At 46.2% G+C, this 26,290-nt stretch overlaps 2 protein-coding genes across 3 annotated transcripts; one reads left to right on the top strand and one right to left on the bottom strand.

Moving 5' to 3' along the window:
* Window positions 1-316: 316 nt before the first annotated feature.
* c18h3orf33 (c18h3orf33 homolog (H. sapiens)) lies at window positions 317-3,390 on the bottom strand. 2 transcript variants are annotated; one of them, XM_069668938.1, is made up of 5 exons: window positions 3,242-3,390; window positions 2,539-2,598; window positions 2,122-2,281; window positions 993-1,153; window positions 317-857 (listed from the first exon to the last, which is right to left on the bottom strand). In XM_069668938.1, the coding sequence occupies exons 1-5, from the start codon at window positions 3,377-3,379 to the stop codon at window positions 600-602; spliced, it is 777 nt and encodes a 258-aa protein (XP_069525039.1). In that variant the 5' UTR covers window positions 3,380-3,390; the 3' UTR covers window positions 317-599. The 2 variants fall into 2 exon arrangements, with proteins under 2 accessions (XP_069525039.1, XP_069525040.1); XM_069668939.1 differs by having other exon boundaries at window positions 317-854.
* Window positions 3,391-5,499: 2,109 nt separating this feature from the next.
* Window positions 5,500-24,205, top strand: LOC138596947 (mediator of RNA polymerase II transcription subunit 13-like). The gene is made up of 30 exons (XM_069668427.1): window positions 5,500-6,331; window positions 7,886-8,120; window positions 9,053-9,221; window positions 11,941-12,086; window positions 12,197-12,394; window positions 12,489-12,683; window positions 12,769-12,925; window positions 13,010-13,117; window positions 13,201-13,914; window positions 14,007-14,223; window positions 14,329-14,356; window positions 14,465-14,586; window positions 14,679-14,769; window positions 14,856-15,052; window positions 15,136-15,335; window positions 15,611-16,500; window positions 16,599-16,766; window positions 16,861-17,084; window positions 17,205-17,400; window positions 17,487-17,865; window positions 19,653-19,869; window positions 20,274-20,465; window positions 20,553-20,776; window positions 20,896-21,038; window positions 21,184-21,342; window positions 21,440-21,622; window positions 21,716-21,861; window positions 22,818-22,982; window positions 23,116-23,210; window positions 23,306-24,205. Exons 1-30 carry the CDS (start codon window positions 6,266-6,268, stop codon window positions 23,436-23,438), a joined length of 6,357 nt encoding a protein of 2,118 aa, XP_069524528.1. The 5' UTR covers window positions 5,500-6,265; the 3' UTR covers window positions 23,439-24,205.
* The last annotated feature ends 2,085 nt before the right edge of the window (window positions 24,206-26,290 follow it).

Here is a 26,290-nt window from a genome sequence, read left to right as displayed (position 1 = left end):
CTTAAAGACCCCCACACATACACACAACATGTAAGGCTCCCATGGGGTTTTGAGGGCGGCCAATATAGGGTTTAGCCTTTGCTGCGCTTTGTATTTCACATTAGGTGTTTCTATGGCAACAGAGAGGGACAAGTGGACCCCCCTTTCCATTTTGAACACCATTAACATACCCCGCCCCCGTCTTGTGTTTGGTGGGGCGTCCCACACACACACAAACAGAGGAGGCAGTGCTAAGCGGTGGTTTAAAGTGTTAAGTGAAAGCCAGGGGATTATCCGGGTTTATGATGGAGTTTTTAATCATTTTAAACTTCTAGACTTTGAAATACAGTAAAAAAAAATACACTTTTAAACTTTGCAACAAATGTTTTCAGGAATGTAACTTACATCTTAGTTTGTATTCTGTGTAAAATTCTAAATATTCAAGTGTTAATATAGCTTTGAAAAGCTGTCACACAAGACGGGTAAGCGATTAGCCTGTAGTAAGACTTTAAAACTCCTTTAAGATGTGTTAGTAAATCAAATGTGAATAACAGGTATACAGTATTAGTAAAAAAGATTGTGTGCTGTCAGGAACAGTTCTGTTTTGGTCCCTTAGTGCATCAAGTCCTCTTAAAGATCCTCCTCATCAGTCTTAACAAAGCACTCTCCCTCACGGCCTTGGAGACCCTCTCCCATAGGCTGTCCTCCTTCCACAGGCCCCGCCCCTTCCTCTCAGCTCTGACCTCTGCCTTGTGCAGCCGTTTGTGGAGACGCCAGTAGAGGCGAGAGTCCGGCAAGACTCCGACGACGGGCGCAGTGCGAGCCAGGCCCAGTCTGAGGAGCTCTTCGTTCATACAGTAGCTCCACATCGACCCCTGCTGGAGAGACGGGGGAGGGACAAGGATCAGTCTGACATCAAGAGTGCAATTACAACAAATAAACTATGACATTGTCAGACACTGTTTCACAGACTGATCATTTCTTCCCTTTGCCTCAGTTATCAGATGTCTTACCCTGCTTTGAGATACCAAACAATGCAGTGTGTCGTCCTCTCGGCTGATTAGTTTCAGCCAGACTGTTTGTGCAGGAGCCAGATTCTTCTGCAGCCATGTCCTGCCCTCTGGAGTCAGCTCCACTCCTGCAAGATGCACCAGCATTGGGGACGTGGGAACACCTGCAGAAGACATTTAAAAAAAGGGCCATCTACTTTACATGTTGCATAAAAAGTTAAAAAGTTTCATGTTCACTTTTATGACCAGAGTGTAGATACAAAAAAACTAAATTATACCTTTTTTGTTACCTTTCTTTAGAATTGCAAACATATTTCTCTCTATGTTTTTGTTCTAAATTTAACAAAAGGAGCTAAACTTCACAAATGTTAGTCAGAGGTGCTGTTTATAAGTTTGCCTACATCAAATAGTCTAGAATTGGAATCTTAAAATCAGTTGTTATAATGGTAAACAGGCGGCTGTGGCTCAGTGGTAGAGTCGTCGTCTCTCTAGTTGAAGGTTGGTCGTTCCATCCCTGACTGTCTCATGTCGAAGTGTCCTTGTGCAAGATACTGAATCCCAACTGGATCTGACTGGAAATTGGTACTTAGGCGTTTGTCATCTGTGTGTGTGAATGGGTGAATGTGACATGTAGTGTAAAAGCAGCTTTAAGACTAGAAAAGTTCTATAAAAGTACAGTCCATTTAAATTATGTTTGTGTAACAGCAACACTCAAAAATGAAACTGTTTTAAAATGTTGAAGGTCAAGTGGGACAGAAGTAATATTTGAAAGACCTACACAAGACCCAATCTGATCATGTGTTCTTCACACTACAGCTGCTGATGGAGCAATCTGTCTAAAGCATAAGCTGATCGATCTTATAGCTAACAAGCTTACCCGTCACTCTCGCTCATGAAAAGATGATCAAATGAAACAGGGTCTGACTTTACACAATAAAAATCTCACAATGACATTTGTGGTGTAATAAGATAAAAGGAGACATGACGGGCAGCAGATGGGATTTGTGTTAATGGCTCAGATCTGATGACTTGACTCGCAAGAGGTTATTCTTGTATAGGGAGGCAAACAAGCTGTTTTTCCATCATTGGTCTGAATGTATGCGAGTGTCTGAAAGAATAGCTCCCACATTACCTTTGTGTTTGGAAAGTAACGGGGACAGGACAGGCAGATAAATTGGGACATGTTCCACTTGGAGTCCTCTCTCCGTGACCGAGTGAACTCTCCCACGTAGGCTGACGTTCCTCTCAATAAAACGAGCAGGGATCTCTGACGCAGCCTGGAATTTGGTGATCTGAGGAGGAGGAATGAGACAACTGAGTGGAATCATTTAATAACTCCTTTAGTAAAAATGTATCTGAAAATGCATCCTGCAAGTCTAATATAATACACAATGAGATTGTGGGAGCAAATGGGGGAAAATAAAAGGTAAACATTTCAAACTTGGTGATTAAATTAGCCTGAAACAAAGTGGGGAAGCTTTTATTATAAATATGGAGATACGGATTTATTAGATTCCTTTTGCTCCCGTGTGTTGCCGCTCCCTCTTACCAGTCTGATACTCCTTGCTATCACAATAACCCCAGCGACGGCCAGTCCAGTGCTTATATTCTGTGTGAGAGACAAGAGAGCAGTGAGAGAATCAGAATCAGAAATACTTTATTAATCCCGGGGGGAAATTCGGGGAGGTTTAGCATGTCAGCAATATCACCAACCTAGCTGAACATCTACTGTAACGTGATAGCGAGAAAGTATTAGTAACCCTAGATTTAAATGTCCCTTCTTTTCACCATGTTGTTTCCTGTTTCCAGGGTCCTATGTTTACTACGTCACAGTTCAAATTGAATAATAATAAAGTATATTATTACAAAGAAATGGAAATTAACAAAGAAATGGAAGTTTTAGATGTAGCTTGATGGCTAAAAACTTAAACTTCCACCTTTCAGACACTGTTGGGTAATTCATGTTTGAAGTCAATACAATTGCCTTGCTAACTGTTTTAAGGGCATAAGTTGTGGGTTATGTCAACATATGGATTCAGGGAAACCCTGGGAAATGTCTCCTTAATGTGTCATATTAACAGGATTTTGAGATATGGCACATGGGACCCTGGGAATACACAGTACATTAGTTAACTCCACTACCCACCACCAAGTGACATCTAAAATGTAGGCGGAGGTGCCTGTCGTACAGTATGGCAGTGAAGTGACCACATTGTTACCATATTACCCCACGCATCAAAGGAGACTCCTACCCGCACAAGCGTTAAATTATCATCTGCGAATTGAGATATGACAGATACGACGTTGTGAGACGCCGGGCTTCCTTGTTCTCTTTGTTGTCTGTCTGTCGCTGCTTCCTCAGTTTCTGTTTCTCTGGAAGACACCGGCATGTTGTTGACATTTTCTGTCGACGCATATGACGCTCCGCCTGTTTGGGAGGGACGTACACTGGTGTGAAGTCTCCGCCCTGTGGCTTGCTGTGGATATTAGTGTTGGGAATTTCAGCTCTTTGAAGGGAGTCGGATCTTATGGCTCCGTTCCTTTCCGAGAGCCATTAGGAACAGAGCCGTAAGATCCGAGGTGAGAGAGTGGTCAGACTCGCATGTCGGCACTCTATTCTCACCTGTCAACACACACACATATTTAAAATTCTGCACTTTTGAAATTTGAAAGGAACCAGCAGAATAATATAGGAACAATGAATCAACGTCATTGATTTGCCAATAATTTATGGTACAACTCTGTATGACTACAGAGATGTCAACAAAAAAACAACACACTTGGTGGAGGATTATAATGTTGGTGACCGTCAGCACTATGTTGTAGTGACATGATTCCACTGCACATGACCTAGTATAGCAGAGTTGCAGTTGAAAAAAGCTGCCTGTGGTAATTGGGCATAAAGGGGAGTGGATCTACGGTGGGCAGTGAAATTTGGGCACAACTATAAAGCTGCTTTCCCAATGGTCAAAAAAACAGCTAACATGCGGCTTTTTTACTGAGTGGGAAAGGCTTCAGACCCGGTTCAAATGACTCTGCAGTAGACCCCGGTAATTATCGCCTCTGGTCCTATCGACATTGATGGGAACACAAAACCCATGTCGACACACTAATCTCCTACCCCTCTCTGGCGCAATGCTATGCTCCCTCTGAAACTTCTGTGACTCCTTGTCATCTCAGCTACAAATTCCGCCTGTGTCTGCCCAAGCAGAGCTCGAACATCGTTCCAAATTTGTTGATGCCGAGTTTGATTCACAGACTGAATGATTAATAGATACAACAAAGACCTAACCACCGTAACATCTTCACTGTTTACTAACCCTGTTTCGGGCGCATTTGTGATGTCAGATGGTGACATAACAGAAAACAGGAGTATAGGTGGCAATGACAAAAGAGACAATCGGCATCTATATCCAGGTCTTCTCAGGTCTGAAGACCCCGCGGCAACGTGCTAATTTTGGTGGGAAAGGGGTTTGAAAAGAACGGCTCTCACCTACGACTCGTTTCCGTCGTTCGCACCAAAGAGCCGTTCAAAAGAATCGGATCGTTCGCGAACGCCACTACACCGGTGGATATGACAGGATGGCGCTGATGTGCGCCTGAATGCATTAAGTTAACGTATGTTATAAAACCCCTCCTAACGATGCAATAATATGCACTTTGCACCTCGAAACAAAAAGTTGTTAACTTATTTTAGCACTGGATGAGAAAAGTTATTCATGCACATTGTAGCTGAGATTCAGAGGATCAACCTGACAACCTAATAAATACCACTGGGATCATCTTTGTCTGCACAACTTGACCTAGATAACTTCATTTTTGCACTTTAAGTGAGTGCACAAAGCAAAGTGCGCAATCACACAATGTAATGTCCTTTTAATTTGTATTGATATCAATTCATTTTTTGTTTACAATAATAATAATAATATTAATAATAATGATAATAACTTTATTTATATAGAACCTTTAAAAACAGGTGTTTACAAAGTGCTTTGACATTCAAAGTAAAAACAGGAACTCGGGAAGATAACAGATTAATTATCAACAGCCAGACCAAACAGAGAGTAGTCTAAAAAAAATTAAACAAAAGGCAAGAACACAATGACAATGCATAAGGTCAACAAGAATGAATGCAAATAAAAACAATAAAAGCCATAAGGCAGACCTAGGAAAGGCACTTTAAAACAATAAAAAAAAAGAAAGAATAAAAGCAATAAAAGATGATGAAAAGATTATTAGAAGACGAAACCATATTTTTCCCAACTAAATCAAAAATTTCCTCTGTGTTTTTCCAAACTGTGATCTGCAGCAGATGTTGCACAGTGAAACATGTTTAGTAACAGACCTCATTGAGGAGTGACCACTGACTGTATGACAGATGCATTGGAGCTCTCATCTTGTAAACTGTGAAGTCATGGAGCTACTTGAAGACGGATGACGCCCCCATTACCGCAAATTGGCCAATAGGAGTTGAGAGGCAGAGTTGTCCTCCTGGCCGCCATTAAAGAATTCAATCCATGAACTGAAATAATGGAAATCTGCAGGACCCATGGATCAGCCAGAGACAAGTAGCCGATGAGTAGTCTCGCTATTTTGGCATTTCGTCCGTTTTAAGAGTAGTTTTACTATGACGGAGCTCTGTGATGGTTTTAGTGGACAGGAGGGTGGTGTAGCTAATTGTTTTATTTAGCTAGCAGGCTAGCGCTGGAGCTCTGGTATGTTAGCTTTTGTGCTAGCAGGCTAGCAGAGATCAGGGGGAGGGGAGAGTTCCTCTGCTTTGAAATTGTTTCAGATCAGCTAGCTTGTGTTAGCATTAGCACACCAGGCACTGAGCTTTTGGGGTGAAGTTTTTAGTGTTTGAGCTCGTATTTTTTTATTGCGCATACAACTTTTCTTGTGTTTGATTGAACGATAGTGAGCCCAGGCCATGTTCACGTTGACTATTTGATGTTAAGGTTATGTAGCAGCAAGCTTGCGGCTAACCACATCAGACAATACATTTCAAATAGGATTGATGAATCGAATAGCTAGAAGCTTACAGTTGACGCTATCTGACTGCCTGTCTAACATTAGCTTAGCTTCCAGGCTAGTGGAGGCTAGCGCCGGTTAGAAGTTGTTTTACTAGCGGTAGCTAGCTGTAGCTAGCAAGTTGGTCAGCGCTTTAACGGGATAATTACAACTGAACATCGCTTCGCCATCAAGTCAAGAAGACCAGCTATTGCCCCCGATGGTGATTGAGACAATGGACTTTAACGTTACCACCACGCAGTGAAAGGATGAGTTCGTGCTTTGTACCAAACGGGGCCAGTTTGGAGGACTGCCACTCCAACCTCTTCTGCCTGGTGAGACTGAGCTCTGTGCTGTGAGAGGCCGGAGAGCCATTTTAGCTAATCAGGCAACAAGCAGCTCAGACTGCGTGAAGGCATCGGGCCTGCAAGTTGCAAATCGTGATCTAGCTAACTTTCATAACAGAGATATCACACTGCAGGGCAGCTATATTAAAGAGCTGCTCATTAATGTGACATGATCGCGTCTTTACTCTGCAGGTTACAGAAATATACAACTAGCATTAATGAGACGAGATGGTAACAGGTCAGGAGAGTAACTAAAAACTTGTCAAAATCATAAAAAATTTTTATCACATTAAAGCTCATGTGAGGAGTTTTTTGCTGGTTATTAAACAGACTGAAATTAATTCCGATTTCTCTTTATGACCCACAAAAGCAAACCAGACCATCAGCGACAAGATTGATTATTTCTATATAGTTATTTTTAATGTCTGAAACTGCTGGCAAGGGGTAGGTGTCAGATGAAATGGTTAACTGCATGCTGCCTTTGTTTACATTTTCCAGGGCAAAAATTTAAAGTGAGTGATACATATGACTGTTAAAGAAAGCATTTTTTGTTAAAATACACCAATTGTACAGGACAAAATCAGAGAAGAGAAAAGAGGCACGGCTTTGTCCGCAGGGGGCGCTAAAAGAACACAAACAAAAAGTTCCTCACAGGAGCTTTAAAGTGCCACTGCACTTTTCAGCTATATACAGTTAAAAGTGATGTCCCATAGTTGGAGTTCAGAATTAGACTAACTACCCTAAATTAATGTTACGTTTGCGAACGATCCGATTCTTTTGAACAGTTCTTTGGCGTGAACGTTGGGAACCGAGTCGTAGGCGAGAGCCGCTCTTTTTATAGTTGTGCCCAAATTTCACTGCCCGCCCAAAAGATCCACTCCCCTTTATGCGGAATTACCACAGGCAGCTTTTTTCAACTGGAACTCCGCTGTACTAGGAAATCATGTCACCACAACATAGTGCCGACAGTGAGCAATATTATAACCCTCCGCCATGTTTGTTGACATCTCTGTAGTCCTACAGAGTTGTATCATAAATTATTGGCAAATCATTGACGTTGATTAATTGTTCCTACATTATTCAGCTGTTTCCTTTTTGAATTTTAAAAGTGCAGAATTTTAAGGAGTCCGACCACTCTCTCACCTCGGATCTTATGGCTCCGTTCCTTTCCGAGGAACAGAGCCATAAGATCTGTCTCCCTTCAAAGAGCTGTAATTCTCAACACTACCCCGATTGACTTCAGTGGTGCGTCACTAGTTGATAATAACTGCTGAGTAAATTATTTCATGACAGTTGTTTTTTCACTCATGATTGTGGTGTCACATGTTGAAGTGTTGCGAAACTTTCATGTCAGCGAATCTCACTCTCAAACTTTTTTTTTCATTGAAAATAGTTTATTTGACAGGACCAGCAGCCTCTCATTTCCCTGTGTGTACAGAAAGAAACACACACTTACTGAGTTATGCAGTCAACAACAGATGATTGGCTTAATGCTGTGCAGCTATGTTGCGTGTTAATTCTTGTTTTTCTCCTTCTTTTTAGGCTGATTTGACCGGAATAAAATGGCGGCGTTTTGTGTGGCAAGGACCCACCTCTTCGCCAATCCTTTTCCCTGTGACCGAGGAGGACCCTATCTTGTGTAGTTTCAGCCGATGCCTGGCGGCAGACGTGCTGAGCGTGTGGAGAAGGCACCACACCCCGGGTCGCAGGGAGCTCTGGCTTTTCTGGTGGGGCGACGACCCCAGTTTTGCCGAGCTTATACACAATGAGCTCTCAGGTGAGTGTGAGCAACATCTGCGTGTTCTCTGGCATAAAATAAAGATTTGGGACTCTCATATTATCAGGATTGGTTTCCCTAAAATATATTTGATACCTCTGTGTGAACAGCAACATTGTGTTAATTTCCATACAATAGAAACAGTTTGTTCAGCAGTTGGCACAACTAATCTAAAAGTTTGAAAACAAAAATCAAGCGTGTGATAGCAGGTTGCTGGCAAAATTGGTCCATTTGTTCAAACTGTGTTCATGTTTCAACATGTTGATCACAATGCCAGCAGCTCTGAACTGTGGCAAAAAGCTCTAATGCAATTTTAATGATCCAAAGTTTGATGATAATACATCGTGATAGTCAACCTAAATTGTGGATAACGGCTGTTTTTAAAGTCTCTAAAGCCTTCGGGAATCCGTTGGCTCTCTGCCCCAGAGATACAGGCTTGTTTGGTAGCAAAAGAGCGAGCTGTGTAATCGCTGATATGGTCTTAAGTTTACAACAAAGTTCTAACTAATAATTCTATCTGTGCACAAAGTGCTGCCACACTGTGCAGGTATTCTGTCTCCTGTCTCAAGGAGGGTGAAGTGTTACCTGAAGGCAACACAGATGTGCTGATGCAGAGACGGAGAGAGCAACATTGAGTGAAACTGCAAAGACAGTTGCTAAGTTTAGCTTTGAGTTGGAACCTTCATTGAATTAATCATTAATCAAAACATTGTTGACCAGCGCAGCCGTCAGAAAAATTCCATGAGTTGGCCTGAATAGTCGAGACCTGCTGAACTAATTCAGAACTTTGACATGTTTAATCCTCTGTCTCATAATTCATCAATGTTAACTCTTAATGTAAAAACAGGTCAGTTGTTCTTAATAAGCATAACGCAGCTTTCTTTATCTGTCTGTTTAAAAGTGCCCAGTTTAACACACCTGCCTTGTTTCAGGTGAGGAGGACGGCGAGTGGGAGAGCGGCCTGTCCTACGAGTGTCGGACGCTCCTGTTCAAGGCCATCCACAACCTGCTGGAGCGCTGCCTCATGAACCGCAGCTTCGTTCGCATCGGCAAGTGGTTTGTTAAGCCATACCAGAAGGAAGAGAAGACCATAAATAAGAGGTACGTCCTGCTTCCGACAAAAAGAAGTAATGTGACGTGTCATAAGTTGAACACTCGGCTACCTCTCGCGCCACAAAGTGAAGCTGCTGTATGTTCGGTTTGAATCATTGGGAACTTCCCGCCGCTTCACTCCAGCAACCTACAGATGCTATCTGTTGCTCTGCTTTGTAACAGAATACTGATTCTTCTTTTGTTAGTTGCTGTTAGTGAATGGCATCACTTCCTGCTGATGTTTCACAATTAACACTTAAAAGGAGAGTTTAAAGAAAAGCTTAGACATCAGTGTGTCAATCTAGAAGTCAGAAAGGAGGGTTTGTCATGGCACAGAAAAGTTGACGATTTCAACCAGTATAGCGACGGTGAATCAACTTTAAGGTCCAGCTTCATGTATGTCAAGGCATTTTCTTTAGCCGCTTTCCCGCTGGTCAAAAAACCAGCTTGCACGCGGCTTTTTTGCTTAATGGGAAAGGTTACAATCAGCATTCAGACCCGGGTCAAATGACTCTGCAGTAGACCCGGGTAATAATCGCCCCGGCTTGGATCCATCGGCAATGATGGGAACACAAAACCCAGGTCGACACACTAATCTCCGCCCCCTTTCCTGCGCGATGCTATGACGCGCATTAAAGTTCCGGCTGCTGTCGCATAAATACAGAAGAACAACATTCAACGGCGAATTTGTTCTTTATTTCGCGCACGATGCAGCAACACTGGCAAGACAGCGATGTGAGAGCGTCTTCTGATCGGAGGGGAAGAAGGAACAAGGCGACAGGGCGACAATTGTTTACTCACCCTTTTTCTGGAGCGTTTGTGACGTCAGACGGTGACGCAGCAGAAAAGAGACCGAAAGGAGTATACTCCACTGGCAATGGGAAAAGACACAATCCGCATTTATCAGCGGGTCTGAAAATCCCGCGTCAGGGTGCTTATTTTGGTGGGAAAGCGGTATTTCTAACGCAAAAGAATCAGCACAGTTGCTGTAGATAAATCCGGCAGCAGAGTAAGATGTGGGGGATTTTACTTTAATTGAGAGGTTGAACATTTGTCAGTGTTTGGTGTTGGAAGAAGTCTTTTATAAAGAGACAGATTTACTGTTGCTGCCATATTGGGCAGACGTCCTCGCTGTTATGAAGGGTTTGCTTTAAACTTCGTATAACAGCTGCGGCCTTCAGACAGAAATAATTGTTAAAATTCCCACCTGGGATTTGGTGAAGAAATAGTGCTTGCAGATGTTTTGTTTCCACTGTGTTGTAATAAGCTGATGGCTGTTTCTGGGAATGAAAATATCATCATATTCGTAAGGAAGACAAGGAGTTTCGTTACGCAGTGTGACCCTGACACCATGCTGTTTACGCTGCACATGCCTCTCTGATTTAACTCCTGTAAGTTTTTTTTTTCTTGGTGAGTTTGTTGTAATTCAGAATCATGCAGCTTCTACAACTAGATCCAGGTTGCTCTGAGTCATCCTGCAGAGAAAACGAGCAGATTCCTGGACCTAAATCAGTTGTAATAACGTGATTGAGTATCACAGGATTAGTACAATTTTCTAATTGCGTCATCAGGCACATTTTTAACCCAGTTTCACACATGAGAGCATGAAGTAAAAGTCACCCGGCATGTTGTGTAACTTCTCTCTCAGTTTGTAGTTTTCTAAGGCAGTAGAGGAACACATTTCGGGGGCTGTTTAGAGTCCACATCTCCCCTTCACCCTTCTGCAAAGTAAAACAGGTCCGTGTAGTTGTTGCTGCTGTTTGTAGAAGTACAAGCTCGAGGTGAGGCAGCAGACGCACATAAATAACTGTCTGCTTCAGAGGGAGGCTCGCTGCTGCTCTTCCTTACCTTTTGCACATAAAGGTGGTGACATACATTCAGCTCATGAATGAGGCTGCTGGTGTATCCTGGAGTTCCCTAACAAGCTAATTTGAGCCTCTGCTTTTTGGCTGACTTGTGTTTGATGCGCAGCCCCTTCTGGCTCGGCTCCCTCTGGCAGCCCTTGTCAATGCCTTCGCAGAGTTTAAGCAGCTTTTACAGAAAGAGTCGTTGCAACAGAGCAGGAGGTGATTCCTCGCTCGCTGATGTTTAGCTTCTGTTTTTTCCATAAACTTGTCTACAAGTGTGTGTGTGTGTGAGAGAGGCAGCAGCGCAGCACCTCTAACAGAAGCGTCTGGCAGCCTAGCTGTCGCCTGCCCTCTCTGGCTGGTAAACAGGGCAGTCTTTGGAAAATGCTGAGTGTGCGCTGTGGTTTTACAGCAACCATGTCAACAAGTACTATTTTAGTGCATTTCGCCGCCTGGCCTTCCAGAAGTAGTTAGGAAATAAATCAGAATATTGTTTTAACATTTCAGGACTGTAATAATCTCTCGCGTGTATTTCTGACTCTGCGTCGGGAGGCGGTTTGATGAAGGTTGAACATGTGTTGACGCAGAGAGAGGCCTGCATGTCTCTGCCGAATATCTGCGGCAGCATTTGTCACCTGGAAGCATGATATGGATCAAAGTGCCCAGCCAAATATGCGAGGAACTTTTCCCTCCGTCTCCACCCTTTCCTCCCCCTCTTGAGTCAGCCTGTAACAATGACTGATGGAGAGAGAGAGAGCACTGACAGCCTCAATAGCCTGCAGGGATTTACATAAGCTGGAAGTTTCAGTCAAGTTTTTTTTTCCTTAATGAAGCATAGTGGGTATGCTTAAAAATGTCTTTATTCTCGTCACATCTTGCAGCGAGCACCTGTCCTGCGCGTTCACCTTCTTCGTGCACGGCGACAGCAACGTTTGCACGAGCGTGGAGATCGCCCAGCATCAGCCTCTTCAGCGGCTGAGCGAGGAGCATCTCAGCCTCGCCCAGCAGAGCTCCAGCCCCCTGCAAGGTAGGAGAAAAAAACAAAACAGGCGTGCAGCATGTAAACACGTCTTCACATGTGCGTTTATTTCTGCAGTTATCCTCAATGAGTATCTGTGATTCCTCTCTGTCCTCCAGTCATCCTGAGCCCGTACGGCCTGAATGGGACCCTCACAGGTCAGGCTTTTAAGATGTCAGACCACCCCACTCAGAAGCTCATCGAAGAGTGGAGGCAGTTTTATCCCATCAGCCCCAATCCTAAGGAGGTCCCGGAGGACAAGATGGAGGATTCGGACTGGGAGGACGACTCTCTGGCGGCTGTGGAGGTCCTAGTCGGTAAGGCGTCATAATGTTTAAAGACGTTTTTAATAGTTGTTAAAAGTGCTGCATTAACTGTGAATAAATCATTCTGTTGTTTGTTTTCTTGCAGCGGGAGTAAGGATGGTTTACCCCTCCTGCCTGGTGCTCCTCCCCCTGTCGGACCTCCCCGCTGTGGTCCCTCAGGGCTCGGCCAACACCTCAGGAAGCCTGTGCGGCGCTCAGCAGGGTCAGGCCGCTCACAGAGACCCGGCCATGTCCTCTGTCACGCTGACTCCTCCGACGTCACCAGAGGAGGCTCAGACGGGTAAGACTTAGAGCCACACGTAAAATGAAACCGCTTTAATTCTGTGAGAATCTGAGTACTAACAGCGTTTTCTTCCCTTTTATAGATTACCAGCCTGCTCAGAGGTGGCTCAAGTTGTCCTCTGCGTCTGATGGTTTCAGCTCTAACAACACTCTTCATGGGGGTAAAATCCCCCGCAGGCTGGCCAGCCAGATGGTGGAGTCTGTGTGGCAGGAGTACAACATAAACCGTACAGGGCACAAGTACGTTGACAGACATCTCTTCCCGATCTGTCTGGAAGACGTGCCTCCATGCTGACTGATAAATGTCTGTCTTTTCTTCAACAGGAGGAAGTTTACTACCTTGACCAACGGGAGCTGTGAGGAGGAGCCGGACAAAACTGGACTTTGGGATTTCGTGGAGCCGACTCACAGGCCACACTGTAACTGCTCGAGGTACGTTGAACAGAAGCGACTCAAGATTTTTGTTTTTATTTTGAAAGAAAGTATCCTGTAAGTGTTGTTTGTGTTTCCCACAGACATAAGAATCAGAAGCAGCGATCCGGCAGCACCTCAGGACACACGCCGTCATCAGGCCAGCCCGCCCAGCCGGCCCCAAAACACAAGCTGGGCGAGAAGCTGGAGAAGTCGGAGAAGCAGCAGAAGAGGCCGCAGACGCCTTTCCACCACCGCAACTCTGTGAGCGAGGACTCCCTGGAGCCGCAGACCCAGAGGCTCTGTCTAAGATCGCAGGAGGAGGGCTCGTATCCCAGCCTGCACCACGTGGACACGGTGCCCTCCAAAGCGCCCACGCTGCACTCGCACGGCCCCCCTGCGGACCTCGTCGGATCCCCGCCCCCGCCTCCTCTCAGCCCGCACCCCTGCGATCCCGGGGACGGCGACATGACTCCGGGTGGCATGAAGAGCTCGTCCACGCCCATTCACCAACCGTTCTACCCGCCGTCGGTGGAGCCCTGTCTGCTGCCACAGAAGGGCTCGTCCGAGGAGCCTCAGCTGGAGAACATGCACCTGCCGCTGCCTTTCCCTCCGAACTACAACGAAACCTTAGAGCCCACCGTCTTTGTGGGCTCCGCCATCAACCCTAACGAAGACTCGACCCACAACCCTTGGAAGTATTTCAACCTACCCAGGAAGAAGGCAACAAACTTCCAGACGCCGCAGCTCCCCTTGGATAAAATGCGAGATGATTCAGGGGGAGGTGGCGGAACAGACAGTGTAGTGTCTGTCACCGAGTAAGTACTTGTTCGCTTAATCTCACCTGCCTGAAATAGAAACGTGGCTGAGCATCTGTGTGAGAACTTCTGCACCATTTCTCCCCTCTCAGGTTGATGTCGGGCTCCACGCACCCCCTAAAGGTGTCCCAGGAGCTGGTGAAGACTTACGCCCAGCGGAGGAACAGCCATCTTGCCTCCGCCACCGGCGACGGAGATCACAGTGACGAGCCGGACCCATACGCCTTCATCGAGGGAGACGACGAGTTCAGCTTCACCGAGAAGAAGGACAAAGCTGGAGCGGAGAGGGAGGGCAACAAGAAAAACAAGGTGAGTTGAAGTCTTCTTGTAAACAAACAAACATGTTGACCTACAATGCTATTCCTACTTTGTTTACATCTTTTTAACTGTGATCGTTTTCTTCTTTTGCCCCAGGGGGACGAAGGCGCAGCTTCAGGAGACGGTGAGAATACCCTCTCTTAATCAGTTTGCCCCAATGTTTGATGTAAATGAAATGTTTGGCGTCCGGGCTCTTCTTCATGTCTCCTCTCCTCTTTGTTTTGGGCTGCAGATGGTCAGGGTCCATCAGGTAATAAACCTACAGCCTCCACCAGCCTCATCCACGAGAACGACTTGGCCGTGTCCTACAGTGACCTGGATAAAATCTTCAATTCAGACGAGGACGAGCTAACGGTAAGTGCTTCAGCTGCTGCTGTAGGCCTGTAAAGCCTGTTGAAATGGAAAACGGATCGAGTGTGAAGTTTTGTTTCTCTCTGTGCGAGCAGCCTGGATCCAAAAGAGCCGGAGCTGGCACGGAGGACAAGTTTGGCTGTAAAGACGGAAAAGGAGCCGCGTCGGACCCCCTGTCTTGCATAAGTAAGGAGGCATTAGTGAATCGGTGTGCATTGTTATTTTTATGACTATGTTCTTCCAAGAGGAATAATAACGTCCTATTTCTGCAGGCTCAGTAGACCTGCACCAGATGTTTCCCACCCCGCCCTCCCTGGAGCAGCAGGGTTACTCCCCCATGAACTCCGGGAGCAAGGACAGCCTGGAAGCGGGGGCGGGCCTCACCCTGTTGGACGGCAGCCAGCTCAACAACCACTTCAAGATGGAGGTGGAGGAGGGATTCTGCAGCCCGAAGCCATGTGAAGTAAAGGTACGACATGTTGCACACCTGCCAAGTGTGGAGCAAGTGGAGCTACTTCAGTGCTTTTTACGATTTTCCTCCTTTGCCTTCAGGACTTCTCCTTCGTGTACAAGCCGGAGACGAGTCAGATATTCATGGGCTGTTCCATGTACGCCCCCCTGAAGGCGCTGCCCAGCCAGTGCCTGCTGCCTATCAAACTGCCAGAAGACTGTGTGTACACGCCCAGCTGGACCATGGGCAAGATGGAGCTCATACCCCCGGTGACGAACGTCAATCTGCTCACCAAAGACAGGTTAGTGCGCTCAGGTCAACAGCGGTGTCGGTGCTGTCCGTCATGCGGTTTTTAAACAGACAGTCGGTTTATTTCACAACAGCAACAAAGGGGACGATTTTATGAAGCGTTTGGTAACTTGCTTTCTAAAACGAGCGCTCTAAAAATACATGTTTTTGTTATTATGTTTAAATCCAGCTAAGAAAATAAAGTCTTGAAATATTTGTCATCTTTTTTTTAAACAGAGAACCACAAAATGAGTTACGTTTGATTCACTGTTTATCTCTCTGTGACAGTAACGTCCCCAGTGTGGAGCCAGACTACAGTCAGACGTACACCCCTCAGACCCACACGCCCTTCATGTCCAGCAGTGCCCCTCCCAGCAACAGCGGCACAGGCATCCTGCCCTCCCCGGCCACGCCGCGCTTCTCCGTACCCACGCCTCGCACCCCACGCACTCCACGGACGCCCCGCGGCCCATCCAGCGTCCAGGGCTCGCTCAAGTACGACAACTCCGACCTTTACTCCCCCGCCTCCACTCCCTCCACCTGCCGGCCGCTCAGCTCCGTCGAGCCGGCCACCGTACCCTCCATCCCCGAGGCGCACAGCCTCTACGTCACCCTCATCCTGTCGGAGTCGGTCATGAACCTCTTCAAGGACTGCAACTTTGACAGCTGCTGCGTGTGCGTCTGCAACATGAACATCAGAGGAGCAGACGTAGGCGTGTACCTCAAGGACAACGGCGAGGCGCAGTACCCCTGCACCTGCGGCTTCAGCGCCGTCGCCAATCGACGCTTCGGCCAATCGGCCGGGCTTTTTCTGGAGGACGAACTGGACGTGGTGGGACGGGGCTCGGACTCCAGTCGGGACACGGAGCGGTCTTTCGAGGAGTTGCGAGCTTCAGCGTCGCACAAAGCCGGCAGCCTGGCGGAGAAACCTCCGGACGAGCTGATCCTGCTGCTGCAGGACCAGTGCACCAACCCATTTGCCCCGATGGCGGGCGTGGAGTACCCCAAGCTGAGCTCTGCCCCCAGTTCTTTTCTGAGAGTGGAAGAGAGAGACTGTTACAATGACTGCTACATGGCACTGGAGCACGGCAGGCAGTTCATGGACAATATGTCGGGAGGCAAAGTCGATGAAGCGCTAGTGAAAACCACGTGTCTTCATCAGTGGCCAAAATGCAAATGTAAGTGTTTTTACATCATTAATTCTACTTATTATTAAATCTTTTTTTCCCTGTTTTTATTACCAACTTCAAACATTTCTTTGCATCTCCTCTTGCAGCAGCAGACATGAACAAGCTGTTCTCTCAGGACGTCCTGCGGGTGTTGTTGTCCCTCCAGCCTGTGCTGCAAGACACTATTCAGAAGAAGAGGAGTGTGCGCTCGTGGGGCGTTCAGGGACCGCTCACCTGGCAGCAGTTCCACAAGATGGCTGGAAGGGGATCATATGGTGCGTGAAGTGTTTGGTAGCATATCCGCCTCTAACAAGAGATCTGTGTTCGAGGATTCTGGTGGTTCATACACTTTTTATCTTCTCACTACAGGTACAGATGAGTCTCCTGAGCCTCTGCCCATCCCCACCTTTCTGGTGGGTTATGAGTATGATTTTGTGGTGCTGTCTCCGTTCGGGTTGCCCTACTGGGAGAAGCTTCTTCTGGATCCTTTCGGCTCGCAGAGAGACGTGGGATATGTTGTCATCTGCCCAGAAAACGAAGCTCTGCTCGGCAGGGCGAAGACCTTCTTCAAAGATCTGAGTGCTATGTATGAGGTACGCACCTGGTGGGATGAAGCTCCTACTTGTGCCGACATGCCCACAGAAACCGTCTCATGCTCGTTAAATGATTCACATTGTTTCGTTTTCACATTCACTGCTTTTTTTTCTCATCAGGCATGCCAGCTTGGGCAACACAGGCCCATCTGTAAGAGTCACCCAGAGGGCGTATTGAAGGTTGGCACCACAGACGGACGGAGCATGACAGAGCAGCCCCTTAGTGACTGGTTCCTTAAGATGGCTGCCAGAGACGGAAACAATGAAGCCTTTAATAAGCTCAAACTCTTTGCTCAAGTGTGCCGCTATGATCTAGGTAACATCTTCACTCCATAATCTTAACACTCAAATTGAGTATGGTTTGTAAAATGGATATCTGATCATTGTCTGTTCACCTTCCAGCTCCTTACCTGTCTGAGCAGTCTTTGGATAGCTCTCTGTTGTCCCAGCGCAGCCCCTTTGTGGCCTCCTCCTCCCAGACCTGCAGCTCTTCCAGCACCTCCTCAGGACCCCAGAGCGCCAACACTACCAGCTCTAGCACCAGCTCTGCCCAGGTCAACAGCACCCCTCCCTCCTCCTCCTCCTCCTCCTCCACGTCCACCTCAGGCTCCCAGACCCTTGGGGGTTTGGCCTCAGCCAAGCCGACCTCCTTCTCGCCATTTGGGACGACAGGCTTGCAGGGCAGCGCGTCTCAGAACGGACCCCAGTCAAACCCACAGGGCGCAGCAGAGAACGGACCATCTGCCAACCAGCCTCAAGTGCCCACGGAGGCACCAGAGAGGTCAGTTACCACCAAGAGAGTCTGTTTATCATTCAGACTGAGCGACACGACCGTCGCTCCCTCCACCATGAGAGACTTGTTTCTAAAGTGAAATTCATGAACTATTTTCTGTCTCTGACAAAATGAGTTAATTTACTAAGTACAGTCTAATCAACTCTAACCACAGCGTACACACAAGTACTCATCCAAAAGACTTTTACACAGCGTTCTGGTGCTGCGAAAGCAAAAGGCGTGCATCATGTAAACAAACAGCGCGAGCTTCACATATGCACACACACATGGCTGTCCCGCCCTGCTTGACACACTCTGTTACGCCCCTGTTACTACCTCAGAGGCGGAACGACATCACCCAACCATTCTAGCTCTGTGCGTTGTAAGACGAGGCGTCACGGAGGCGTAATGCTCCCGCCCTGAACTGACAGTGTAAAAGGGGCTAATCACAGCGTCTGGCTGTCAGACTCATCAGCTGAGTTGCAATCTGGGATTCCTGTCGGCTATAGTCTGACGACGATACAGCCTCTGGGGACAACGGTGAACATGCTGGCCGTGTAGCCAGCGGTTAAACGACTTCCAGTCAAGACTCCTTTTTCCGCGTGCTGCATTGTTTACAGAAAAAAAAAAGTTTTTTCTTGTGATTTACTTTAACGGGTCTTAGCTTTGCAGAGCATTTTTTAACATCATGATGCAGATTTGTAAAAAGTAAAAATGAAGCTTTGTCAGGTCTGTCCTCAAGAGGAGAAGAAAACTACTTGATCGGAGGTCTGATCGATCATTTCTGCTAAATCTGAACGGCTTTGTGACACAGTGTCTCAAGGGAATTTATCTGAAGTTGAATTTTTGACCTAGAACGGATTGTTAGCTGAACTTGCTGCAGATGTCTGTTTATAGAGATTAATAAGAAGCTAAATCTTTGTCAGGTGACGCTGATGGGAGCCGGGATGTCATTACGGCACATTACGTTCCGCCTGCGCTCTCCACGCGGTCTCCACACATTTTTCCTGCATACACCGCAGCCTGCTGATTCGTGATTGGTATATTATTACAATATTACTCGGACTATAAGTGTAGTTCAAATAGAAACCAGGACACTTGACACTGTACATAGAGATCGGCTAAGTTGAAATGATGCTCTGGAAAAGTGAGCAGACAGAAAGGATGCAAATGATTGATTTTTTTGATTGAACAGTTGGGCCAAAAATTTCTAGTAGTTTCAATGTATCGGACAAAGAGGTTAACTTTCACTCATTCAGTGTAGTTAGGTGGTAAAGTAAAAGGAGGAAGAGGAACAAGACTCTACCTCTGCTGTTAAAAGTCACAGCATGCCACATTGCCCTGCTGATTTAAAAAGGGTGTTATTTTTAGGAACACATTTTATGGTGTAATAATTAGCTTCCAACAACATAACATAAAAAAACGCTCAATAATTTCTTAGGTCAAAGGTCATCAGAGCAAATTCTGATGTGCTGCTCAAACGTTGGGGAGCTCCTGTTGCTTGTCTGCTCTGCATTCATAAAGTAGTGAACATGCTGGGTATATAAATGCAGTGTACTGTGCGCTGTGTCCTTTGTAGTCACACCAAAGTGACATTAGAAGAAAAGCTGTGATATTGAATCTAGTTTGTAAACTCCCGTACAGGTTTGGATCTGCCAATTTGTCAAATTGATTAGATCTTAAAGATTTATTGGCTAACAAATGATTAGATTTCCCCTGTGTCGTGACCCCTGAACCGTCTGTGTCGTATTAATTTACACATTTTCTGACTCATTACCTGCGTTTCTTCTCAACAGCACAATGGAGAGGGACAAAGTGGGGAAGCCGACGGACGGAGAGTCTCACGCCGTGTCTTACCCGCCCGCCATCGTGGTCTACATCGTCGACCCTTTCAGCTACGAAGACGCGGACAGAGAGGTCCACTCCAGCGCCTACACGCTGGGCCTGCTGCGCTGCTACATGGAGATGCTCCAGTTCCTGCCTGCTCGCATCAGAAACGCCGTCTCTGTGCAGGTACGGGACGTCACAGTCTCGCTGTTTTATGGGTTCATTCTCTCACAATTAGCTGTTTTTATGGTCGAGAAGGCTGTCACGGGATTAGTGGAAGTTCTCACAGGTGTTTGAGGAATCTGTTGATTGATGTCGTATTAGTTTAGTAACAACAGAGCAGGTTACCAGCAGGCTCAAAGGCAGCCGAGGAGCAGCAGGGGACTCATTAGCAGACACTAATAGAGGTGATATAGTGACACAATGTTGCATCAACATGCCAGAGGGAATTTAAAACACAACAGGGGGGAACGTGCTAATGCTTTCAGTGTTAGCATTTAGCACAGCAACAGCAGGTTTAATTTGACAAATGAAGAGCACTAAACGGTTATCACACCCCGTCTAAAGTTCCCCTCGTGTTTCCTCCTCAGATCGTCCCCTGTCAGTACCTGCTGCAGCCGGTGCACAGTGGGGAGCGTCACCTCTACGGCCAGCACCTCAAGTCTCTGGCCTTCTCTGTGTTCACTCAGTGCCGTCGGCCTCTGCCCAACTCCACCAACTTCAAGGCTCTGACGGGCTTTGGCCCTGGCCTCGCCATCGACATGGCGCTCAAGAACCCAGAGGTAACACAGAGGCCGCTCTGCTCGCATCTAACATTCGAGTCTCAATTTGTGGTTTCTTTTGTTAACTAACTTGTTTTCCCACTTCAGAGGCCAGAATGTCTGCGTCTGTACACGCCGCCCTTCATCCTGGCTCCAGTCAAAGACAAGCAGACTGAGCTCGGGGAGACGTTTGGCGAGGCCTCGCAGAAGTACAACGTCCTGTTTGTCGGCTACTGTCTGTCACATGACCAGCGCTGGCTGCTGGCCTCCTGCACCGACCAGCACGGAGAGCTGCTGGAGACCTGCATCATCAGCATCGATGTACCCAACAGGTACGTGCACTTGTGTAGAGAAAAGAAAACATGCATCAGTCCTGCAGGGTTGCTAGTTTAGTTAATGTCTTGTGTTAGTGTTCGTGTCTTTAATAAAATGCTTGTGTTGTTTGTTTCAGGGCTCGCAGGAAAAAGGGCTCAGCCAGGCGGGTGGGTCTGCAGAAGCTGTGGGAGTGGTGTCTCGGCCTGGTGCAGGTGACATCACTGCCCTGGAGGGTGGTCATTGGGCGGCTTGGAAGAATGGGTCACGGGGAGCTGAGAGGTACACACACACACACACACACACACACACACACACACACACACACACACACACACACACACACACACACACACACTGCTGTGTTTGTAGAACATGCAGTGACATGAACACACACTCATGAGCTGTTTTCTGGTTCCCGTTCCAGACTGGAGTATTCTGCTGAGCAGGAGGAACTTGCAGTCTCTCAGCAAACGCCTGAAGGAGACGTGTAGGATGTGTGGCATCTCTGCTGCTGACACTCCCAGCATCCTTAGCGCCTGTCTGGTTGCCATGGAGCCCCAGGGTTCCTTTGTCATCATGCCAGGTAAAACAAATATTAAAATCAGTATTTAAATTTAGATAAGGTTGTAATTTGACTCCAGATCTGATGATGTTTTTTTCCCTCCGTCTCGTCTCTGCAGATTCCGTGTCGACAGGTTCAGTGTTCGGTCGCAGCACCACACTCAACATGCAGACGTCGCAGCTGAGCACCCCTCAGGACACATCCTGCACACACATCCTGGTGTTCCCCACCTCCGCCATGGTGCAGGTCAACACGAACACTACAGAGCCCATCGACATCAGCTTCAACCCCATAAATCCTGGTACGTTCTGGAGCTGACGAGGCTTCACTTCGTTATCATGACTCAGATGCTGATGAGTCAAACCCTGAGCTCTCTGTGTGTTTCTCCCTGCAGATGGATCTGACGGGATGGGCATCTTTGACCTGTTTGACAACGACATGGTGGATCAGGACCTCATCAACATCCTGCCCAACTCACCCACGACCTCCCCCGTTCACTCTCCCGGCTCCCACTATCACCAGGGGGGAGACGGAAGCAAGGTCTGTCCCCTTTTTATAAGTCAATGATAGAAACACGTCTGTGTTACAGACCACAGATTATTTACCTGCATGCCTGTTACAATGAAGAACTAAGACACAGTTTTCTTGTTCGTTTTTACCCTCAATTTGGTCAACAACATTTTGTGTCAAAATGATGTTTAAGCTGGAGATGTACTTGCTTTTAACTACACATTCGCGTGTGCATGATGGCTGCCAACCATTTCCTGCGTCTGTTTGGAGCGTCAGCTGTGCACGTCTTCAAAAATACGCGTACACAACATGCAGTATGCACATGAACAGTAGGCGCAGTGTAGAGGCAGAGGGGATGTGACCGGGTCAACACAGCAGCAGGGACAACGATGGCAGAATGTTCTGAAGACAAGCTGATAAATCAAGTCTGCAATTATTTACATCTGTACAATGTGTCCTTGCTGCTGCACAGCGACAAACATGCCTGTTAAAGCAGCTGGCGACAGATAAGTTCCATTTAGAAGTCGTGGGGAAACCTGCAAAACTAAATGGAAACAAGTCCGGGACCGTTGCGTCCGTGCACGGAGGAAAATGTTGGAGAAACGGAGTGGGGGCGTGACCTCCTTGATTGTCGCCATGTCTCTTGTTAACACCTCAAGCACATACAGTAGTTGCATACGGCCTGAGCTCTATGGTGTGCCCGCTAGAGGCATCCTCCAGTAACACGCATAGTGCAAACCAAGTATGTGAACAATTACGTTCATGACGCAGCCGGTTGTGTGCGTGAACTCCAGATTAAAAAGCAGGTATATCTCCGGCCTTGGATGTGACCCAGAGAAGCTCAGATAGAGCAGAGTGTGACAAAGTGTCGGGGCGCTTTGCTTGTAGATTTGATCGTAGCAGCTTGAGATGGGAAGATTGAATCAACGATGATCTTTATAACACGTGTTGCCTTGTTCCTAAATCCCATCCATGTTCTCCTGCAGGGCCAGAGTGCAGACCGTATGGAGTCCCATGAGGAGGCTCTGAACATCCTACAGCAGCCGATGGCTCTGGGCTACTTTGTCTCCACAGCCAAGGCTGGACCACTGCCCGACTGGTTCTGGTCGGCCTGTCCTCAAGCCCAGAACCAGTGCCCTCTCTTCCTCAAGGTACTTAAACACGATAAACTTTATCAGTGTGTCGCATCAAGTAGGGCAGAAAGTAACTGTTACAAAGGTCTGCGTCCCTGTAATGTTCCCACACAGAAGTCGATCATAGATTTCTCCATCGTTCTTTCCCCAGGCCTCTCTGCACCTGCACGTGTCTTCTTCAGACGAGCTCCTGCACAGCAAACACTCCCACCCGCTGGACTCCAACCACACCTCTGATGTGCTCAGGTGTGCAGCTCGGATCTCGAAGAAGTTTAAATGTAAAATAGTAAGTCGGCTGATACCTGTATTAACTCTTGCTGTGTCTGCCCTCCACATGACAGATTTGTTCTGGAGCAGTACAACGCCCTCTCCTGGCTGACGTGCGACCCTGCCACGCAGGACCGACGCTCCTGTCTGCCCGTTCACTTCGTGGTGCTCACACAGATGTACAACTTTATCATGAACATGCTCTGAACTCGAACAGGATCAAACTGCAGAGATGTCTTTGGATGAAATGTACGAAGAAGAATCCCCGACACTCAAAAGGACCTCACACTCCCTCCTCCTCCTCCTCCCTGATGTATCTCACACAACACTGACTGACTGACTGACTGGAAGTTTCCATTCAACCAATCAATCAACCAGATGCCAAGAATCCACTTTGGAAGATCAAGGGACGTTTCATAAAGGAGAATAAAATGTCTTTTTAATGACTGTAGATTGCAATCTATGAAATTTTATCTTAATGAAATGCCTGCATATATTATTTATTGTAAGTTTTTAAATGTGGAATTTTTAATGCTTAATATCTTTTATATATTACAAATCCTAGCGGGTGTGTGTACATCTCACTGTAAAGGAATTGGTTTAAAAAGTGTAATTTTCTCGATTACAACACGGAACAAAACCTGTTCGAGTGAATTTGCTGTAGATTGCTTTTAGAATATTATTTTTTCAAAGGGTACAGACCTTTTTATCGCCACGCTGTAAAAATGAAGTAAAAAGCTGGCCTGGGCATTTGTGTCCCACCCGACGAGTGGATGAGACTTACCTCTCTGTCTGCTTCGGCTCCAGAGTCTCTCGCACAGTAACTCAATGAGCTCTGAAGAGGAATTAAAAGGTACATTGTCAGATTATATATTTTATATAACAGATTTAGGTAATTGTGTGTGTATATGTGTACATATAATTGTGTGCCGCTACTGATGGTGCAGCTTCTGTTTTAGGAATAAAGTGCGTCTACCTTATCCTCTGCGCTCCGTTAGCTTCTTTTGGAGGTTTGAACAGCTTTGGGTAGATAAATAGTTATACAGGTAGAAGGTTCCTGGTTCGAATCCCCATGCAGACGCATGGGGCCTTTCTGTGTAGTTTGCATGTTGTCCCGTGCATGCGTGGGTTCCCTCCGGGTACTCCGGCTTCCTCCCACAGTCCAAAGAAAAGCTTGTTAGGTTCGTTGGTCACTCTAAATGCTCATGAGCGTCTGTCTCTCCGCGTCAGCCCTGTGATTGACTGCCGATCAGTCCACGGTGTACGCCGCCTCTCACCCAATGACAGCTGCGATCTGCTCCAGCCCCCTGCGACCCTGAAGCTGATAAGTGGTATACAGCATGGATGGATGGATGGATGGATCACTCTTCGATGAAGGCTCCATAAAGAGAAACCGGTCAAAATCAACACTGGAAAAAGGCGAGATATATATGCATTTACGGCTCAATCTCCAAGAGCACTTCATACATGTCCCATAATGCAACTTGGTAGCAATAATACCTAAACTGTACTTCCTTACACACAGTGTGTGCTACAGTTTGAGCCTTATCTTAGTTAAGATCTTATTGAATCATACAATTAGTAGCCAAATATTAAATATTTACAAAAAGGGCAACATGCAATCATCTGCTGTCAATCAAGCTGAAACTCTAGGAAGCAAATTAAAGAAGATTAAAGAAAATATCTATAAAAATGTAATACTTTTAGTTTTGTCTAATATGTTCCTGGTGCTGTTTCACCACCAATCCCAGTTTATGTTACTCCTTTCCCTCTGCATTGTGCCCTCTTGTCAAAATATCACACATACTTTATTTCAGACAAATAGGTCCATATCTACAGAAGCCCTAAGCGGACATGCATCCATACATTTTATTAAGTCATGTTTTCCCAAAATACAAAGTAATTTGCGGTTGTTTTCTCGACTTATTTTCCTCATTATCCCGATATAACAAGGCTGGTTTTTCGCGTGATAACGATCCTTTTCTATGTTTGTTTTGTGCTTTTGCAACTCTGGGGATACGAGTTATGATCATCTGATGTGACGGTGAATTAAAAATAAATATCAAGATCTCGAGAAAACATCACAGGAAAACGGTAAAATAAAATGTTTGGATGCATGTCCGCTTAGGGCTTCCGTAGATGTCAAGACGAAGACAACATGACAAGGATATAATTGTGTCCTAACAGCATGTTTTTATTATGCATACTTCGTGTTTTTTGAGTGTATTTAAGTTTGAATATACATCACATAAACTTTAGTCAAACCTCCACAGAAATATTTATTAACTGCAGCTTTTACTTGGAATCATAGACTTAAACTATTTGCTGTTACAGGGTTTCTCTGAAGGCAGTTCTCCTTTACACTTTCACATGTTAAATCAGTTCCTCAGATTCACAGAAACGTTGTCACTTCACAGAATGAAGCCATAAAAACACGTACACACACCTCACTGAAGCAACAGCATGTAAGTGATCCTTTTAACAATGAGGAACAACACGTCAGCGTCTGACGTAAGAAAACTTCCAGCACATTTATAAACGTACTTAACATGAGAAAGAGTAACCAAGGGGATGTACTAGATAACCACAGCTGGTTACTTTAACATTTGATGGCCATGACGATACAGATGCAGGGGTCATTGCACATTGCGGGTCTGTGCTTTAGGCCCGCACACAGAAATGGCTGGGCAATTGAAAAGATCCAGTGAATGAGCCCTCGACTTATCTGATTGGTCGTTAAATTGTTAAGTGCCAGCTCTTTTCCTTCTCCTGTCTTTTCTGGCATCCCAATCTATGCGCAGGTAGTGGCACAAGTAATGCAACGTTTTGAAACACATTTCATTAAAGCAACAAAAAGTAGAATCCTTTTTTTTAACATTTAAATAATTTCTGGTGAGTATTTCTATTTAAGTTAAGAATAGGTTATTGATGCTTATATTCAGGATGAACAAGGTTATTGCTTGCCTCCCCCCTAGCATTTGGGACCCAGAGAGCTTTCCCCTTTTTTCCCGCTTATGTGCTGTGCTTTAAGGAAAGTTACAAGACAGCTATTTTTTTAC

The sequence above is a fragment of the Semicossyphus pulcher genome, unplaced genomic scaffold (assembly GCF_022749685.1).
Source record: "Semicossyphus pulcher isolate SPU_LCO1_2020_fin unplaced genomic scaffold, fSemPul1.0.p SCAF_19, whole genome shotgun sequence".
Classification (NCBI taxonomy): Eukaryota; Metazoa; Chordata; class Actinopteri; order Labriformes; family Labridae; genus Semicossyphus; species Semicossyphus pulcher.
Note: the sequence above shows the minus strand (reverse complement) of the source record. Positions and strands in the feature narration are given on the sequence as shown.